Source organism: Saccostrea echinata, unplaced genomic scaffold (assembly GCF_033153115.1).
Source record: "Saccostrea echinata isolate AGI-Se365-2 ecotype Australia unplaced genomic scaffold, CSIRO_AGI_Sech_v1 ptg000004l, whole genome shotgun sequence".
In the NCBI taxonomy this organism is placed as follows: domain Eukaryota; kingdom Metazoa; phylum Mollusca; class Bivalvia; order Ostreida; family Ostreidae; genus Saccostrea; species Saccostrea echinata.
The window spans coordinates 289,040-309,355 of record NW_026889753.1 but is presented as its reverse complement, the minus strand read 5'-3'; the positions used below and the strand labels follow the sequence as shown (position 1 = coordinate 309,355).

Here is a 20,316-nt window from a genome sequence, read left to right as displayed (position 1 = left end):
ATCCATATTTCAAAACTTCTTTCATAATATTTTAATAAAGTAATGAAACTATATATTCTTTTTTTTTTTTACAAACTCTATTTTGATTGATTTATAACTGCTATATAAGATAAGAAAAGATGATGTATTATGTAATGAATTTTCTACATTTATCGTAATTCCAGACAAAAAAAGAAAATGAGAATTGTTACAATACAATGAAATAATTTTGTACATTTTAATAAAACTTAGATGGCAGAGAAGAAATTAGAAGTCGTCGTGGAGAGTGGGCGTTGTCGCGATATTGTTTCCGACTTGTTGACAGAGCAGGTGCTTGCAGTGGATTGTGAGGGGATACAGCTGGGTGTGGAGGGTCCCCTAACGCTCCTTCAGGTGGGGACCTATGATGGAGACGTGTATTTGTTTGATATACAGGAAAACCGGAAGCTACTATCGGAAGGTTGCCTCGGTACGATACTGGAATCTATTGAGATAGTAAAGGTACATAGATAAAACAAATTTACATAATAATGCTATCAACTACCCACATGATATCAAGAAATAAGAAAGAAAGCGAAAATTGATCAAATAAATATAGCAAAATTTAGTATGCTATATATTATGCTAGCATTTAAAGCGCTCTATATTTGTAGTTATTTATCGTATTCATTATTTGTCTTCATTTTTTTAAAGTTTTATTTTCTTATAGGCATATTGGGAATTCATAATTTTATTCATTTTGAATACTAATAATTGCATATCAGTTAGTACATGTATTATTTGCATGAAAAAAAGTTATATCATTGGAAAAATGCAACGTAGCTTAGCATTGGTGTGGTTTGTTTACTTCATGCTGTAAGGATAAGATGGTTTAGTGTATTATGAATAATTATTATAATCTCAATTTGGGTTCCTAATGACAGACATAAAGGATATTAATACTTACAAAAGACGAGTATGAATTCGATAATATCAGATTAGGTACATCTATATCATCAGCTTTGGTACAGTGTATATCTGTACTGTAGCGAACAGTATCTAGGGAACTTCTACTGCCTCGCTAGTGAGCTACCTTGTTTAGAGATGGGGTAGAGTCTCCCTCTATTTCTGGCAAGTTAAGCAACGGCGAGCCTGTATAACCCTTGCATGGGTGACCGCTTCATGTTACAAAATTGGTGGCAGCGTAGTGAATCTAGTTCTGGACAAAAGTTTGGACTTTATGTCCATTTACAGACTTGGTGTCTGTGGACGGCAGAGGTTGCCGTAACTGAAGAGGTCCAAGGCTTGCTTCAGAAAGCTCTAGGGAAGGATTTTGTGTCCATGTACGGACTTTGTGTCCGTGGACGGCGTTGGTTGCCGTTAATGAAGAGGCCCCAGACACTTAGAGAAAAGGGTTCATCAAATATATCATTAGGAGAAATTTTACATTCCTTCAATTTTGTGTAAGAACTGTTGTTTTTATACAAAAATTGGGAGTCCGAAGATTGTATATAGAAGAGTGACGCCTTTTTAGACTGGGCGACGGGTCTGCTAGTATCTATTCTTATATTTTGTACTACTCATGAATGAATACCGGTAAGTACCGAACGACAAGTAACCTCGGGGCCAGACTGTCCACCAGCAGAGTAACATGTTCTGTGGTTAAAATGAAATATGAAGATAACGAACAGTATTCAATCTCGAAAGTCCAATGAAATAATACAAATTTGGAGCAGAGCGAACACGGACCTCAAAATTTAGAGGTGGCTCTCCCTGCCGACCGGTCACATCCGCCGTGTGCTCCTTGTCATAATCGGAAAAACCCGGAAAAATCCGTAGACATTTCAAAACAATGTTATTATTAATATTGGTGTTTTTTAGGGCTGCGCCTTAGTTTCTTTCATTCAAAAAATATTATGAGCAGTTACCCGTAAATTTCCACTCTAAATGTTTAAACAAATTGTGAACACCTCTTAGATCCATCCAATCTTAGTGACTTGGCACCTTTTCTGAAAAACCCAGCGGGGGTATTTGTCCATATTGGACAGTTCTAGTTAAAACATTAGATACGGTATATTTGTATAATCGGATTTTGTACATCTGTATCATCAGATTTAGACCACTCGTATCATCTGATTTAGAACATCTGTATCCTCACATTAAATACGTCCGTATCATCAGATCTGGTACTTCTGAAAATAAATGTAATGACACTTGAGTGTGCTGATACAATCTGCAAATCAGTGAACTGCTTTCTCATCCAGGTTAGTATGCATGCACCAACAGCAGTGTAGCCTTATTTCGTAACCCTGAAGAATGTTTTGCTTCAATGGTATATCTGTGTCATTAAATTTAATATACATGTACCTGTACCATCAGATTTAGCATATCTCTGTCATCAGTTATAGTATATCTGTGTTACTAGATTACGTACATCTATGTCATCAGATTTAGGTCATCTGTTTGCTTTGGTTTTGTTTGTTGTTTAACGTCCCTCTCGGGGATTTTTCACTAATATGGAAATGCCAACACTTTCCAGTGATGTAGACCCATACTCGGCACTCAGGGCCATCGATCAGTGAGGGATCTTTTTGGTGCTAGCACCTACTGCGATATAGGACCTCGGTTCATACGGTCTCATCCGAAGGACCGATCTCCACGTCCCACAGTGTGATTCGAACCCGAGACGTAAGGATCAACTTGTGACTTCGCGACTCCAAAGTAAACGCTCAAACCACTGCGCCTCGTGGGTGCATGTTCGCTTTGGTACATCGCATTATCAGATTTGATTCATCTGCTTCGTTAGGTACATCTATTTCAGATTATTTACATTTGTTTCTTCAGATTATGTCCTATTGTATCATCAGCTTTAGTATATACGTGTCATCAGATTTAGTCTAACTGTATCATAAGATTAAGTATATAAGTATCATCAGATCCTTTGAAAATATCAGAAGGGATGCTCATTTGCCATGGAGAAGTAAGCATCCCATGTCAACTTTTAAAATCCGCCGTGTGTTCCTTGTCATAATTAAGCAAACGGCAAAATCTGTAGAAAATTCAATATTAAAAATAATGGCCTACCAATACATATGAAAAACATATGTCAACATTCGACTTGACGATAGCAAGGTTATTGTATCGACCATAGAATTTTCGAAATGTTGACTTTAAACGGGACTGTTGATATCCTTGTATCATCAACTTATTTGTCGGTAGCTTGCCTCGTTTTATAAATTTTAAGTACATACAGAATGCGCTTGCGTATCGAATCAACTGGGAGCCATAAACTCCATATGCAGGTGATAATGATATATTGCTACATAAATAAGGGAAATTGACGATAGAAAAGTTGAAGTCCTCATGTTTTTATTATAAAATTTTGTGGATATTTGCCATTACTCTTTTAGATCACCTGAGTCACTCAAATGACTTGTTGCTATCTCGTTTTGTCTGTCGTCGTTTGTCCTGCGTTAACATTTGAACATTTTAAGCTTTTTCCCCCTAAAACCTCTGAATCAATTTCAACAAATTTGGCATATAGCATTTATGAATGAAGAGGAACGAAAATTTGAATTTCATGGTCCCTGCCCCCGGGGCCTGAGGAGTGGAGCTAAATATATCCAAATTATTGCAATCTCCTTCTTTAATCCTGGACATCAAGCAGTCAAACTGTTGTGGTGTTTATAATAAGGATCGGGCTTTGTACCAAAATTGTGAAATTCATGGTCCCATGGTTAGGGGTTCTAGTGCTAAGGTGCAGAATTTCCATTCTATAATAAAGGACATATTCATGGTTCTAATGATCAGGTGAACTGGTAAATAATAGATGACTAAAAAAGAGACAAAAATAAATTATCTTTTTAAAGTTCTTCAAAGACCAAGAGAGGCCAACGCGAGATATTTTGGGGTTATAAATAATGCTGAAGCACTATTGTTTTTTTTAAATCTACATGGTAATATTGATAAATTGAGAAAACAGACCTACTTTAGAGTTGTTACTGCGTAATAGGCTAATTATTTTGTTGATCCTGATCACCCCATTTCTTTTGATTTGGGACAACAAAACTTTAACTATCAGTTTATTTAAGAAATAAAGTATCATTTTCAAACTTTTATCGGGATGTAAATACGGTTGGTCATGTGATCAAATCCCATAAAGCCGGGTTTTATGGTAGATTTAATCACGTACCAACCCGTATACATCCCATTAAAGTTTTAAAATGATGCCTTATTACTTATATTTACATTTGTGACTGATTTTTACTCACATATTTGGGTAGTATAGTTTTAAAATCATGAAGGATTTTTTTTACAAACCTGAACCGTATAAATTGAATGTGTTGAACACGTCTGTCACTTATGACGTCACTATGAAATTACGTCAATTGTTTATAAATAAACAATGAACTTAAGGTCAGGTGACGAAATTTTTCATACTTAGGCGTATATAAACCTTCTCAAATAAAGGTTTATTAGGGAAAACATTTGTAAATGTAAATATTATTCAATTATTGCTGGTTTTGAGGTCAATACGATGATTTAGACACCTGAGAAGTACAATATTCACCGAACCCAAAGAGCTTGTAGATTCGGGGGTATATAGTTTTTGCCCTGCCCGTCCGTCTGTCCGCAAAAACGTAAACATTGCCCATAACTTTTGATTGGTTGGAGCTATGGATTTCATATTTCAATTATGTATTCCTTGTGACAAGACCTTTCTTTGGGTACCAACATATTTGACCTTGACCTAATAGTTTGACCCACTTTCACAAAAAATAACCCACCTTTAACTTTGATCATTACTTTTGAAGAGATAGCGCTAGGGCTCTCATATTTCACAAGTGTATTCTTTCTGACAAGAACTCTCCATGGGTGAAAATATTTTTAATCTTGACCTTAGAGTTTACTTTTAAAAAAATTTTTTGAACAGTTAGTACCAGGACTTTCAAATTTCATAGGTTTATTCCTCGTGACAAAACCTTCCTTGGGATACCAACGATCTTGACATTTTGAATTCGAACCTGGAGTTTGACCTTCTTTTGCAAAATCTTCGACGTACCTTTTAAACAGTTGGTGCTAGGGCATTTATATTTTGCATGTGTTTTTCTTGTGACAAGGTCTTCACCAGCATATACCATTAATTTTGACCCCTTGATCTTAGAGTTTGACCCAACTTAGAAAATATTAACCTTGACCATAACTTTTGAATGGTTTGTGCTTGGGCTTTCATATTTACCAGGTATATACATTAACACAGGTCCTTTCTTGGGGTAACAACATTTTTGATCTCTTGTCCTTGACTTTAGAGTTTGAATTGCATTTGAGAAACTTTAACCTTCGCCATAAGCTGCCATAGGGGGACATCAGTGTTTCACAAACACATCTTGTTCTTCCAGGTTATGCACGCATGCACCAACGATAGTGCCGCCTTATTTCATCAATTTAATGTGACTCTAAAGAATGTTTTTGATACCCAGGTAAAAATTTATGATTTTTACGTTCACGACAATTTTTCATTCACTATAAAAAGGTTTTTATCAAGTTTGTTGTCTTAAATATGCGTTAAATTTATTCTTAATATTCAATACTTGGTGAATTCACAAAAATTTATGTTCTGTCAAATAAACCTAATTATTTAACGATAAGTTAAATTTTAACATTCATTTTTCACCATTTCGTAGGTTGCCGATGTTGTACTGGAAGAAGAAAAGGGTCGTTTACTTGCCCCAGTCTTAAAATTACAGCATATGTGTGAAAAATATTCAACTGGAGACAAAGTCTCAGAATTGAAAGAGGAACTGAAGGTAATTAATATATTTTTAACCGTCTTTGTTATGTCACCTCGAACGAACTACATTTTTGTTTGCGAATTTTCTCTCAAATGGCATACACCGACGATCAATATGAAACTTTAACCATGTCTATTTGTGATTTCAACATTGTGGTATTTCCACCCTCCTGTGATGTCATAGATTGTAGCAAAATTTGTTATTTCTTTATATTCGTACCCAATGGAAATATATGTTTTTGAAGAATGTTTATCAATAGGTGTTACAAAAATATTTTTCTTTAATAGAATTTAAATTATAAATATTTATATAAATTGAGTGCAGTATATTTTTTCATTTAACTCATTCTTTAAAACAAGATGTGTTTGTGAAACACTGATGCCCCCCTATGGCAGCTTATGGCAAAGGTTAAAGTTTCTCAAATGTAAGTCAAGCACCATGTCAAGATCAAAAAGCTGGTACCCAAAGAAAGGTATTGTCTCGAGTAATATACCTGTGAAATATGAAAGCCCTAGCACCAACCGTTGAAAAGTTATGGGGAAGGTTAAAGATTTTTAGAAGTAAGCAAAACGTCAAGGTCAAATGGTGCCCAAGGGAAGGTCTAGAAATATACATGACTGTGAAGTATGAAAGCCACATCACCAACTGTTCAAAAGTTATGGCCAAGATCAATTTTTTTCAAACTTAAAGTATGTCAAGCTCCAAGGTCAAATTTGTTGGTATCCAAAGAAAGGAATATACATGTGAAGCATGAAAGCTCTGACTAGCACCAACAGTTCAAAAGTTATGGCCAAGGATAAAGTTTTTCAAAAGTAGGTCAAACTCCAAGGTCAAGGTCAAAGTTGTTGGTATACAAAGGAAGGTCTTGTAACAAGAAATACAAATGTGAAGATTAAAAGCCCAAGCACCAACTGTTTAAAGGTAATAGCCAAGGTTGCAGTTTCATAAAAATTTGCAGAAGAAGGTCAAAATCCATGGTCAAATTTAATAGTGGTATCCAAGAAAGGTCTTGTCACAAGAAAAACACATGTGAAGTTTGAAAGCCCAGGCATCAACTGTTCAAAAGTTATGGTGAAGGTTAAAGTTTATTTTCAAAATTAAAGGAGGTCAAACTCCAAGGTCAAGGAAAAAGTTGTTGGTATACAAAGGAAGGTCTTGTCACAAGAAATTCAAATGTGAAGAATAAAAGCCCAAGTACCAACTGTTCAAAAGTTATAGCCAAGGTTGAAGTTTCATAAAAATTTGCAGAAGAGGGTCAAAATCCAAGGTCAAATTTAATGTTGGTATCAAAGAAAGGTCTTGTCACAAGAAAAACACATGTGAAGTTTGAAAGCCCAAGCACCAACTGTTCAAAAGTTATGGTGAAGGTTAAAGTTTATTTTCAAAATTAAAGGAGGTCAAACTCCAAGGTCAAGGTCAGAGTTAATATCTAAAGAAAGTTCTTGTCACAAAAAATACACATGTGAAAGATGAAAGCCCTAGCTCCAACTCTTCAAAAGTTATGGCAAAGGTTAAAGTTTTTTTTAAAAAGTATGTCAAACTTAATTGAAATATGAAAGGTATAGCTCCAACTTATCAAAATTTATGGGCAATGTTAGTTTTTGCGGACAAACAGACAGACAGACGGACAGGGCAAAAACTATTTGCCCCCGAATCTTCGATTACGGGGCATAAAAATGCTACAAAGGGTACTGCGATACTAATGTTTCTACATTCTTAAGCTTGCGTTTTCCCTATCATACTTGTACAGCTAAATGGTTCCCGATATCCATCATTTATAGATAAAATAAAGAAACAATTATTTGTAACTTTTATTATAGTCTGTCCCACGGTACCAAGGACCTCACTTTTCGCCTCATGTCTCAAAATGTATAAATACCTTGGCCTTCAAACTAGGTTCGATCGATAGATCATTTTTTTTTTCCAAACTTCCTGCATTCATCCGAACCCTCGAGTTCAACCAGTGTATTGACACGGCGGCAAATTCAAAGTCTACGGGGATTTAACATGGTAAACTCGTCCATTAGCGTCAAGATCACGGGGCAGGAAACCAGTTTTTCGAGGGAGTAGTCGTTCTTGCCAAATTAAAATTACAAAAAATCTTAAAAATTCAACGAAAGTAATTCAGTGTGATTTGGTTAATAATATTAGTATTGTTTTGCATTCAAATATATTTTTGACGAGTTTTCTCATAAAATGAGAGAAAATAATCCGAATTCAATGCAGTACAAGTTGTGGATATTGAGGTCATGCATTTCCTGTAGAAAGGGATGTTGACAGTGTCTGGTGACCGTGCGTGTTACTTACAGCTTCATTTGTTGAAAACGTAGCAAGATGGTAAGTTGTTGTTATTTTCTTTATTTCATACCTACCCAAGAAAGAACTATTTCAAATGCTAAGAATAAGTCAAAAAGTGCGCATAAGTGCCCCATAATTATGATAATGTGTTACATGTCCAAGAAAGAAAAAAACAACAACGAAAACTGACATTTTTATCAACTTATTTCAAATCATAAAACTATTAGGAAAAAAGAAAACGTACAAATACACCTTTTAATTATAATGACAATGACTCTTTTTTTTTATTAGAAGCTGGTAGATTTTTAATTATTCATTTAAATGCATGATCATGTAGCTTTGTAGGTCGATCTACTTTCACTTTGAACACTTCATGTATTTGGCAGTCACTACCTACATGATCCATAAAAAGCAAAATTTTACATTTATGTGAAGTGTCAGCACCTTGACGAATCACTATACAGTTTGTTTATATATATAAATATTCTGGACACTCAAGATTTTTTCTGAACTTTGTAGTTTTAATTTTACAGGACTGAGTTCTAAGGGTCTTTTGTGTTTTAACATACAGAGCTATCAGATATTGCTAGATGTATAAATATATAAATAAATGTTACATGTTGATTGATGCAGTCCAGATTTAACTATATTTCAAGAGTTACTTATCTACTGCATGCTTTGCCCAAGAATGAATATATGATGGAGGAAAATGACAACATAATTATCCAATAAAATACTTACATTGATAAAATTGCATGAAATTCAAAAGATGCAGTATTTCACCTAGGCACAAGTGCATATGGTAAATACCATATAAGAATTATTTGTATTATACAAGACATGCTATTAAAAAATTTAAATTTGTAACATTAATTACATATATTGGAGATTCACATTATCTGTTTTACAGCTATTTTGTTGTTTTTTTTTGGGGGGGGGGGGTGCTTAAGGTTACACATTAAATGCACTGAATGCAGTATTTCTCATTTTAAAAATGTCAAGTAAAAAATTCCTAGCTAAATATGTTAATATGTGTATTATTGTCATCTTTTTCAGGCCCAAAGAATAGTCTAAACCAAAGAATACCAGATAGTTTGCCCAGTAGTGATCACTTGATGAGCCAGACACAAATTGAAGTGTGAGTGATATAATGGAGAGAAAAATACTCACTTTCTAATCCATTCATGGATGTTGTTTCTCTCCTCGGCTTCATGTTTATTATGTCCAATATGAGTCATGACTTTTCTTTTGTACCAATTGACATTCAAACCATGGACACCTGCAGCACTATTAGCATTTTACTTTCATTTCTTCTTCAGCCTGAATATCTGTAAGATAATCTTAATAAATATAGGATAGACAATTAATTTACCTCTTGGAATATTTTCAAATTACTTAAAATGCTGAAAACAGTTCAGACAAAATTACAAATAACATAGTATGTTGAGTGGCTTTACCCTCTAAGTTCACTAATTTTAGATTTAAGTAATATGAGATTTGATATTTTTACAACTTGTAATTCAAGTTTTATAACATTTTTCACAGTATGAATTTAATTTGCAAAGCAGAAGTTATAAATTATGAAACTTGGTGTCTTGAACACTGATATCTCATATCAAAGTGATTTTGAAGTCTCAACCACTTGAATATTCGTGAAGTACGATATTTGATACTTGATATCTTGAATATTCGGACATCTGGGAAGTTTTTATCAGTCCCATCGTAGGATGAGGTTTGACAACAAAGTTTGACTAATTAATATGATAAATATAAACACATGATGATTTTTTTTTGGTTTGTCAAGCTTGAACTGAAAATGTTTGATTCCTCCCCCCCCCCCCTCCACACACACACACTTAAATTGCTTCCAATGGGCCTGACCCCATAAATTAAAAATGATTTCACAGATGACTGTAGACAAATCCCCCCCCCAAAAAAAAAAAAATTAAAGCTACATACATGTTTCTGCAGCTACTTAAGATTGAATTATTATAATGTACATGTTTGCATGCTCTTGTCTGTTTGTCTTCATGTTCTCTTTCCTAATAATTAAATTCTTGTTTCAAAATAAAAAATGTTAAACGTTTTATCTTTTGTTTTTATTTTACATTTCATTGTTATTATAATTTAAAAAAATGAGAGGACTTTGACTTACATTTTTAGCAAATGTAGATTTTTTTTACATTAAAATTTAAAAACCAGGCCCTAGGATCATGAAACATCTTAAGAGTAAGTCAAGATCTTTATTTTATTCTAAAATGTTGTAGAAGTCAAGCAGACCAAAATTAAAATATTTTTTAATATTGCTTCACAAGTGCTGTTTTCTACAAATTTAGATATTATTAATTAAATAATAAATAAACATTTTACAACCGATTGAAAATAAGTTTAAGACTGTTTCGTGATCCTGGGGCCTGGTCTTAAAAGTTTTATAGATTTGTAAAATCATTGAAATTTCTGCCACAAAGTTTTTATATTAAAAAAAACGTGTATACAAATAAATTTTAATAAATAAAAAAAAATAATGTACAATTGTATTCCATTTATGTTCTTGGGTTTGTGTGATTACTATTTTCAAATTTTATTTTTGGCATTAAAACTGCTACATATATATATGGAAAAACTATTAAAAATACATAATTGTTTTAAATCTCAGGGCCTGCATTTACCTAATGCCGATACAGGAAGTTTTCAAAGGGTAAGGTCAAAATCCATTGATGACGTAGTTTGATGCAGACAACATGTAGGCCTAGATCTTGTTTTGCAGAGTGATTCAAAATGTATAAACATGGATTTTATGTGCTTGAGAGTTGTGAATTCATGATAGAAGTGATGTTTAACAAACTGTTTAACCGGTTTACAACAAACAATAGTATACTGTCAGGTGTGTTGGATTTATTTACGAGGCAAAGGTAAAGCTGTAATTAATTACAAATCTAAATTATTAGAACATACTAATACTCGCTTACAGATAGATCTATCATGCTATGTGTTGGGAAAGCAATGATGTCACTTGGTTGAATTTTGTTGTGGCCTTGTTCGTTCTTTCCATTTGAGATCACTTTTGTCAGTTATGACTTCTGAAGTAGATATGAGTTGAATCTTACCTCTTTTCTTAGTAGTGTTAAGCACTTGTTCCCGGGTACGTCGAAGACACTGTTTTGCAATTTTTTCGCTGATAAATCTGTGTTTATTGGTCACTTGGAAAGTCTCGGGCTATATTGCGTTCCGTACATCGGTAAGCACAGAGCATTCCCGAACGTGTGTTTCGTCAGTTATGTCACTGACGGCGATGTACGGAAAATCACGAATAATGATGGATCCCCTTCCGAAGTGGCGGCCATTTTGCCAGTGTTAAATCCCCGTAGACTTTGAATTTGCCGCCGTGTCAATACACTGGTTGAACTCGAGGGTTCGGATAAATGCAGGAAGTTTGGAAAAAAATGATCTATCGATAGAACCCAGTTTGAAGGCCAAGGTATTTATACATTTTGAGATATGAGGCGAAAAGTGAGGTCCTTGGTACCGTGGGGCAGACTATAATAAAATTTGAATCAGTTTGAAGCAATTTTAATGATGCTCCTAGAAAAAAGTGCAGTTTCATTTTTTAAATTCCGACATCTTAAAAAAAGTGGCGACCCATATATTTTTAGATCACCTGAGCTGAAAGCTCAAGTGAGCTTTTCTGATCACTATTGTCCGTCCGTCTGTAAACTTTTCACATTCTCAACTTCTTCTCAAGAACCACTGGGCCAGCTTTAACCAAAATTGGTACAAAGCCACCTTGGGTGAAGGGGAGTTTATATTGTCAAAATGAGGGGCCAAACCCCCTTACAAGGGGAGATAATCAAGAAAAGACAAAAATAGGGCGGGGCCATTAAAAAGTCTTCTTCTCAAGAACCTCTGGGCCAGAAAAGCTGAAACTTATGAAGAAGCGTCTTGGGGTAGTGTAAATTCTAAATTGTTAAAATCATGACCCCAGGAAGTAAGGCGGGGCCAAAATAGGGAATCCAAAATGAACATTGAAATATTTAGAAAAAAAATCTTTTCAAATCTTCTTCTCAAGAACCACTTGGCCATAAAAGCTGAAACTTATGTGGAAGCATCCTTAGGTAGTGTAAATTCTAAATTGTTAAAATCTTGACCCGGGGGGTAGGGCGGGGCCGCAATAGGAAATCAAAGTTTTACATTGAAATACATTAGGACAAATCTTTTAAAATCTTCTCAAGAACCAATGGGCTAGAAATGCTGAAACTTGTGCATCCTTGGGTAGTGTAGTTTCTAAATTGTTAAAATCATAACCTTGGGGCTAGGGTGGGGCCACAAAAGGTATTACAAGGGGACAAAAACTTCTTTTTCCCAAATTCATTGTTCTCTTCAACAGTATTTTAAAAGTTTTTCAATTGCATAAAATAAATATCTGTCACCACAACTTTCTGGGGTTTAAAATTTCAGCGACGTTCGCTGCATTAAAACAAAAGGTTTAGGCCATCTTCAAAAGTAATATTTGTTTGCTCTCTCCCGACTCAGGGAAAAAAAATTGGGTCGGTAGGCAGGTGAGGAATTTTTTTTCAAAAAAAAAAAATTCAAGATACTTGTGGAAGGGGTCGGAAAATTCAGGAATATAAAGGGAAAAAGTATAGTTTCCTGGAGGCACAAAAAATTTTGAGACGGGCCAGTCGGTCGAAAGAGGACAAACAAACATTTTTTAAGATGGCCTTACATTTGATTTTTTTTAAAGAAGTAGTTAAGTCTGTTTTCAGATTTAAAATGGCACTGTCAGGATCAGGTCGGGTTGACATTCAGTTGCTAAATTTTCCAGTTTTAGTTCTTCAAAGATATTATTCATGTTTTTGTAGACCGAATGGAGCAAAAGGAAGAGCGATTTTTGGGCCATACGCCCATTAACGGACGAAATGCTCTCATATGCAAGTGGTGATGTAAAAGCACTAATACCTGAGGTTTACGTAGAACTAAAGAGGTAAGAATCGAAAAAGATCACAAGCAGAAATCTAAGTTTCTTGTTCTTATCATATGAAAGTGGATTTTTATATATCAAACCAAAACTTTTGATTTTTTTTGTTGTTTTCACAGTCAAATAGAAAAGAAGAAATTGCAGACATGTTTTCAAGAACGGGTGTTAGAGGCCATAAATATTAGCTTAGATCCCGAGGCAAAGTCAAAACGACTAGAACGAGTTCAGAATAATATAACACAAATTATTGATTCCATTGACAAAGATTGGGAGGTGAGCACAAAGCTGGAAGACCTTCCTGAAGATGGTAATGAAATACGCGCTTTGAAAAGGATTGATCTCAAAAAAGCTCGCAAAAAGTCAAAATTTATTGACCGGCTTAAAACGGAAAGCATTCAAATTGAATTGAAAGAATTGAGGGATGAACTTGATTCTACCGGAAGCGACTACATTGTGAAACGATATACGCTATCATTTCTCTCACAGATTGAAAATCATCGCAAAAAGGCCATATCAAAGGAGGCAAGACACATAAAAGAAAGGATACACCATATTATCCTCGACGATATAGAGACAAAGTATCAAACAGAAACAAATCTCAACCATATAACACGAACTGAGAAGGAAGTCTTGAGAACTTTGACTCCGAAGAGCACGTACGATGACAACTTTCCACGAAATGTTCTTCGTTTATACTGGATTTTGATGGAAGAGGATTTGGACAGAAAATGTGACGCTTTCGAGGAAAATAGGAAAGACTTCAAAATGAAAAAAGGTTATTATCAGAAAATGAAATTTTTTGTTGCCAAGGGAACTGATGTGCCGGGTGATTTGAAGCAAAAGGCTCGTCGATTTAAACGAGGACTCGATGCACAATTTGGCCGTGATAAAGTCCCCGAGTAAAATTAGCATGAACCTAGTTGTTAGGATTTTGACAATAATCATTGGATCATTTAAATTTACCACTTACACTTATAAATAATAGATAGAAAATTGGGTTTTGTTTTTGTTTTTCCGGAAATTATTGAATTGAGCCTCCAACTCTAGTTGGGATATCAAAACAATTAAAGCGGTGACTTTGGCATATTCAAGCTTGCCAGTTGAGCATTTTTTCATTAACAATTCATGCTATGGTGGGTGAAAACGATTAACACAATGTTCGTTTAGCCAGGTTAATTGATCATAAATAGGTGTCCGCATTCAAAGTGGGATTTATTATACGTGTATGTCATTATCACCAAGTCAACAACAGTTAATCAGTTACAAAATCATGAAAATAATACCTGCAACGGTTATTAATACAACATAAAAGTTACTTTTTAAAAAATGCATCCATAAGATAATACAGTAAAAAAAAACCGCTTATAACGAAGTACCAGGGACGGAAAATTTGCTTCATTATAGGTGTAATTCGCTTATATCCGTTAGGTTTTCAATATTTTTTAAAGTCAAGGGGAGTTAAAATCACTGTGCTATAAGCGATTATTCATTTTAAGCGTGTTTTACTGTACAGGGCTTGGATTTCGTATTTTGAAAATGATTGACCACCTTTTAGCTCTACTGGTCAGAGACCAGATAGAGGAGTGACAAGACCAGCAAAAAATTGACTTTAATGCACCACCCTACCCTACGGCTAATTTGTACTTTTTCGGATAGATAAACTATTAGTCAATAATTTTAGTCCGGTCGAAGAAATTTCTATGGTCAAAATTTAAAATAATAGAAGGTTAAAGGCCAATGACCGAAATTTATGGAAAAAACGTATATTTTGAAAAAGTTCCAAAAATATGCATATTTTCTAGGAATTTTATATATTTTAACATTGATGACTACTTGTTTTATTGGGTGAAAAATTATTTATATAAAAGCGGACGAATATTTTATTAATAATGTCCGTATGTCTGTATGCTGAAATGTTCGTTTTGAAGTAATTCTACTTAAAAAACGTTTAAAGACGAAAAAATGTTTTCTTTCTAATTCAAATTAAAATATCTTAGCTTAAAAAGGTTCCTCTCTCACTACAAAATTAATATCAGTTTAGTTGTAAAACCTAATATTTGGCAAAGCCGCATAACTTGGTGAAAATGGGAAAATGTAATTTTTCAGTTCAGTATAATATTTGAAGAGGTGTAGAAATATGAAGTTTTTTACTGCTAAGTTTCTGTCAACATTTTCAAAAGTATATTTTTACATTTTACGTAATCAAAATACCCTTTTTAGATTTTATCTTTGAAAGAAATATTGAAGGAAAAAAAAAAAAAAAAAATGTATCTCATCTGTGTGAAAGATCCGAAAATTTATGTGCGGCGTGAATCTTTAATGTCACCGTATATCTTTTTCTTTCGACACAATCACTTAATATTTAGAAATTATACAATAGACTTTTAAAATAGTTGGGAAAATAAGAAAGACCTAAATTATGTGAAAAAATCTGCATTTTGTATATAGAAGTAATTTACTTTTAAAATAAGACTTTTGTATCAGGTTAGAGATTATTTATTTTTAAATATATTGAACTCAGATGAAATTCAATGTGTTTTGTATCGGAAGTATTTTTCCCAGTCTCCTAAAGTATAGATTTATTAAATTATTATAATATTTCTATTAATTTTAAACAAGATTGATTATCGACGTTTTTAATATTTTTGACCTCTGCCCTGCGCTTAGTCCAAATATTCTTCAGGTGTCACACTGTGACCGAATTTTTTCTGGCCTTTTTCAAATGGTTGCCCAATGCATTTGACTTTGTACAGTCAAGAAAAAAAAGCCACGGATCTAATTACACTCATCTACTAAACTTAAAAATTTTCGTCTTCCTCAAAAACTGTCGCCAAATTATCATCAGTGAATGTTATCTGGTGTGTCAAAGGATTCCCACAATCCTCTGAATCCTAGCAAAAACATATACTAGTACAGGCGAAATTCTGCCTGTTACATGCACAGTTTCTCCCACAAACTACTTTGCCTCTACATGAGCAAACAAGATCCTGCAAGAAATCAGATGCCGTAGGCCCTTCAAAAAATATAGGTGTCAATCCATTGACACGTTTTTTTTCCAACCAAAATCTAATGGTGATTTGTGCACTGGCTTGGCTATGTGTGAATTCATCCAAACATGGGTTTGAAGCATAACACGAAGAATGTGCTGCATAAAGGATGCTTCACAAGGTGGGAGTCTAGCAAGAGTTGTTTCTTTTGATGTTGCTAGTTTGACTCTAAAGTTATTAAGGTTTTCATGCATATTCTTAAACCTTTCTTATGGATCATACATCAGTGCAGTAAGCTTGCGTGAAGCATTCATAGCAGCATCTAAATCCTCACCTGAAAGTACTGACAAGGTTTGAATATTTTCTGAATGTTTCCTTAGAACTTTATACATAACCTTTTTCCCAAGACCAAAGAATGATGAAGTTGTGTCACAACCTGTCATAGCATGTACACCAGGCAGTAATGAAGATATGGTAGGACCAAGTGATTTGGACAGGTCGTGGACGGGTAAATATCGCCTTCTGTCTCGCAAGCTTGATACATTTCCCGTCTGAAGCCACAACTCATCTATGTTTGTCATATGGGGAAAGTAGTGTATAAGCAAGAGCAACACATCAGTATCAGGGGATCTCAATAGGCATTTTTAGAGAAAAGTTTATAATTATGTAGTAATTACTATAATCTATAGATCAAAACTCCTACAATACTTATATGATTCATTCATACATTCTTATTATGAAAGTGTACCTGAAAAATGGTGTTGAACTCGTTGAGTGGATGCAGAATGAACCAAGGAAGCTAAAATACATATACATTCATTAAGATAAGCTGCACATCTCTTCACTCGTCCTGGTTTCTCAACATCGTCACGGGAACTGAAGTAACTCTTCGGGGCAGGGCAATGGTGAAGAAGACGACCAACACACTTCTCTACGCTCAGCCATCTTGTATAAGATTGTTTCAAGATCTTCAAAGGCTCGATGTCAGTGAATTCCATGAAGTCCTAATACTTCTCTTTTCTGTTGGAACTAAATAACAATAGGCCCATGGGCCACATCGCTCACCTGAGCACATTGGCTAGGAAAAGGCACAAATCACTTCAGTATTGCAAAGTTTAAGGGGGGGGGGTGGCTTGGATTTTGAACTACCTGAGGATGCTTCCATATCAATATAACACATATCAATATAACAAATGGCTTTGCTGTTCTTAAGCAGAAGATTTTTAAAGATTTTTTTCCCTATATATTCCCTTGTTAAAAATTTGATCCCCCATTGTGGACCCTCCCTACCCCCCCCCATCATTTGAACAAACTTGAATCTACACTACCTGAGGATGCTTCCATATCAATATGACTAAACATGGCTTTTCTGTTGTTGAAAAGATTTTTTCCTATATATTCCGATGTAAAAATTTGATACCACATTGTGGCCCCACCTTACCCCTGGGGGTTATGATTTTAAAAAAACTTAAATCTACACTACCTGAAGATGCTTCAGTATCAATATGACAAAACATGGCTTTGCTGTTCTTGAGAAGAAGATTTTTTCCTACATATTCCTATGTAAAACTTTGATCCCTCATTGTGGCCCAACCCTACCCCGGGGGGTCATAATTTGATACAAACTTGAATCTGCACTACAAGAGGATGATTCCATATCAATATGACTAATTGTGACTTTGTTGCTCTTGAGAAAAAGATTTTTCAAGATTTTTTTCTATATATTTCTATGTAAAACTTTGATCCTCCATTTTGGCCCCACCCTACTCCCAGGGGTCATGATTTGTACAAACTTTAATCTACACTATCTGAGGATGATTCCATATCAATATGACTAATTGTGGCTTTGTTGTTCTTGAGAAAAAGATTTAAAAAAAAATTCTATAAATTCCTATGTAAAATTTTTATCCCCCATTGTGGCCCAACCCTACCCCCCGGGGGTCATGATTTGTACAAACTTGAATCTACACTACCTGAGGATGATTCCATATCAATATGACTAATTATGGCTTTGTTGTTTTTGAGAACAACAATTTCAAGATTTTTCCTACATGTTCCTATATAAAACTTTGACCCCCCATTGTGGCCCTACCCTACCCCCAGGGGTCATGATTTGAACAAACTTGAATCTGCACTACCTGAGGATGATTCCATATCAATATGACTAATTGTGGCTTTGTTGTTCTCGAGAAGAAGATTTTTGAAGATTTTTTTCTATATATTCCTATATAAAGCTTTGATCCCCCATTGTGGCCCAACTCTACCCTAGGGGGTCATGATTTGAACAAACTTGAATCTACACTATGTAATGAAGGTTTCACATAAGTTTCAACTTTTACAGCCCAGTGGTTCTTGAGAAGATTTTTAAATGATACCACCAAATTTTCACTAATTCTTAATTATCTCCCCTTGAAAGAGGGTGTGGCCCTTCATTTGAACAAACTTGAATTCCCTTTACCCAAGGATGCTTTGTGGCAAGTTTGGTTGAAATTGGCCCAGTGGTTCTGGAGAAGAAGTCGAAAATGTGAAAAGTTTACAGACGGACGGACAGACAGCTAGACGGACGACAGACAAAATGTGATCAGAAAAGCTCACTTGAGCCTTCAGCTCAGGTGAGCTAAAAAGGACTTGTTATTAGTACCATGAAAGATTAAAGAAACCAAAATTTAAAAAAAATACAAGTACAATAGCCCTTTAACTTGTAAAGCATTATCATTATTATTGAAATAAAATACCTGTGATAGAAGTGAAAATAGACCTCAGCAAGGAGGTCTTCAACTGGCAGGGCAAGGGCCTTGGTTCCAGCTACAATGCACAAGTTGGATAGATGACAAACACAACCCAAGTCAAACACAAATGGTGCCTTCTCCTTGATCCTGGTAACTACAGAGTTGTGGTTCCCTGTCATGACACTGCAGTTATCTGACATGAATGATACAAAGTTGTACCACGGAATGGCATTGTCACTGCAATTACAAGAAAAATTTGAGTAAAACAAAAACAAAACATTAAATTTTATATGTGAAGAATATATAATTTTCATTTCTAGCTTATTAATGTTAAAAAATTTAAATATATTAACAAATTATGATTGAAGAGTGAAACTTGCACAAAAACTTGCTGTATATGATCAAACGTGTTGGCTGCATTCCCAATATTGCACACTCGCATTGCAAGGAAGCTGGTTTGAGACTGGTCCGTAAAGTATCGCACAAGGATGGCCAAACTCTTGTCGCAATTTCTGTCGTTACTCTCATCAATTGCTAAGGAAAATGGATTGGTCTGGAGTTGCTGAACGACCTCCTCATGCAGTGTTGGTGCCAGTGATTTCTGTACTATCTGTGTTGTCTTTGTCCTCCCACAGGAAAACTTGGCGGCTATTTTGCTGTCCGGAAACATCATTTTACAAAGCCTAGTAAAGCAATCCGCCACACGGAAAGGGAGGTTATGCTGTGCCACAGAGTAAACAAAACCTCTACACGTATCACATCTACAACAAAGAACTTACTTTTTAAATAAATAATACTAACAATGCATGTAACGTGTACTGTAGTCATTAGTTGTTGATGCAAGTTTGTAGCATTAAAATTGTAAGTTGTTATCATCCTACATTAATGTTGAACACGTATAACAGAGAAAAGAGTTCATTATCATAGAGTTAAACATCAACTTACCCTCATCTTGGTCGAGTTTTGAACTCGCGAAGAAGTTTCTGGCAGAAGTTGAATTCTGTGACTTCAAAGTACTCTGGTGCAGAGCTGTGTTCAATATGCTTCGTCACGTCATTCAGTCCACCATGGTCAACCTTGAAGTCTCTGTTGCCATCTTCGCTAGCCAAGGATTTTTGATCCGCTTCTCTCCTCACAAACCCTTGGCATACGGTGCAGTCAAAAGTTGGGATTGTTTACGAGACGTGATCTCGAATCTTCCAACATACGCACAAATTGCGTCATCGACAAAAATAAAAGTTGTATTTGAAAATTTAATTTTTTAAAGAATAATTAACAAGAAGATATCGAGCAATGTTTATTTCTTATTTACCGTGCAAATCTACATCTAAAACAAGATTCCTGATCACAATATTTGTACATCAGCTTAAGGATGGATGACACCATATCTATTTATACAGTGGCATGTTATATCTTACGAATCGTTGTTTACGTGTGTTTTTCATTCCCGAGACTAAAGAATCAAGATATATCCCGAAGGCAAATATCATCATTTACAAATTAAAGCAATTGCTGACTGGTCGAACGATGTCGATCAAATCCAATCACAACTCGAGAAAAAAACCCAACGTTTAATA

General features: G+C 34.8%; 1 protein-coding gene across 1 annotated transcript; it reads left to right on the top strand.

Annotated features, from left to right (window-relative positions):
• Positions 1-228: 228 nt before the first annotated feature.
• On the top strand, positions 229-13,927 carry LOC133179351 (piRNA biogenesis protein EXD1-like). Its single transcript, XM_061314129.1, has 5 exons — positions 229-480; positions 5,358-5,438; positions 5,643-5,765; positions 12,908-13,029; positions 13,143-13,927. The coding sequence occupies exons 1-5, from the start codon at positions 232-234 to the stop codon at positions 13,924-13,926; spliced, it is 1,359 nt and encodes a 452-aa protein (XP_061170113.1). The 5' UTR covers positions 229-231; the 3' UTR covers position 13,927.
• The last annotated feature ends 6,389 nt before the right edge of the window (positions 13,928-20,316 follow it).

Coding starts and splice junctions, on each gene's coding strand:
- LOC133179351 (XM_061314129.1), top strand. CDS start 232: ATGGCAGAGAAGAAATTAGAAGTCGTCGTGGAGAGTGGGCGTTGTCGC. Junction 481..5,357: donor AATCTATTGAGATAGTAAAG/GTACATAGATAA, acceptor TTGTTCTTCCAG/GTTATGCACGCATGCACCAA. Junction 5,766..12,907: donor AATTGAAAGAGGAACTGAAG/GTAATTAATATA, acceptor ATGTTTTTGTAG/ACCGAATGGAGCAAAAGGAA.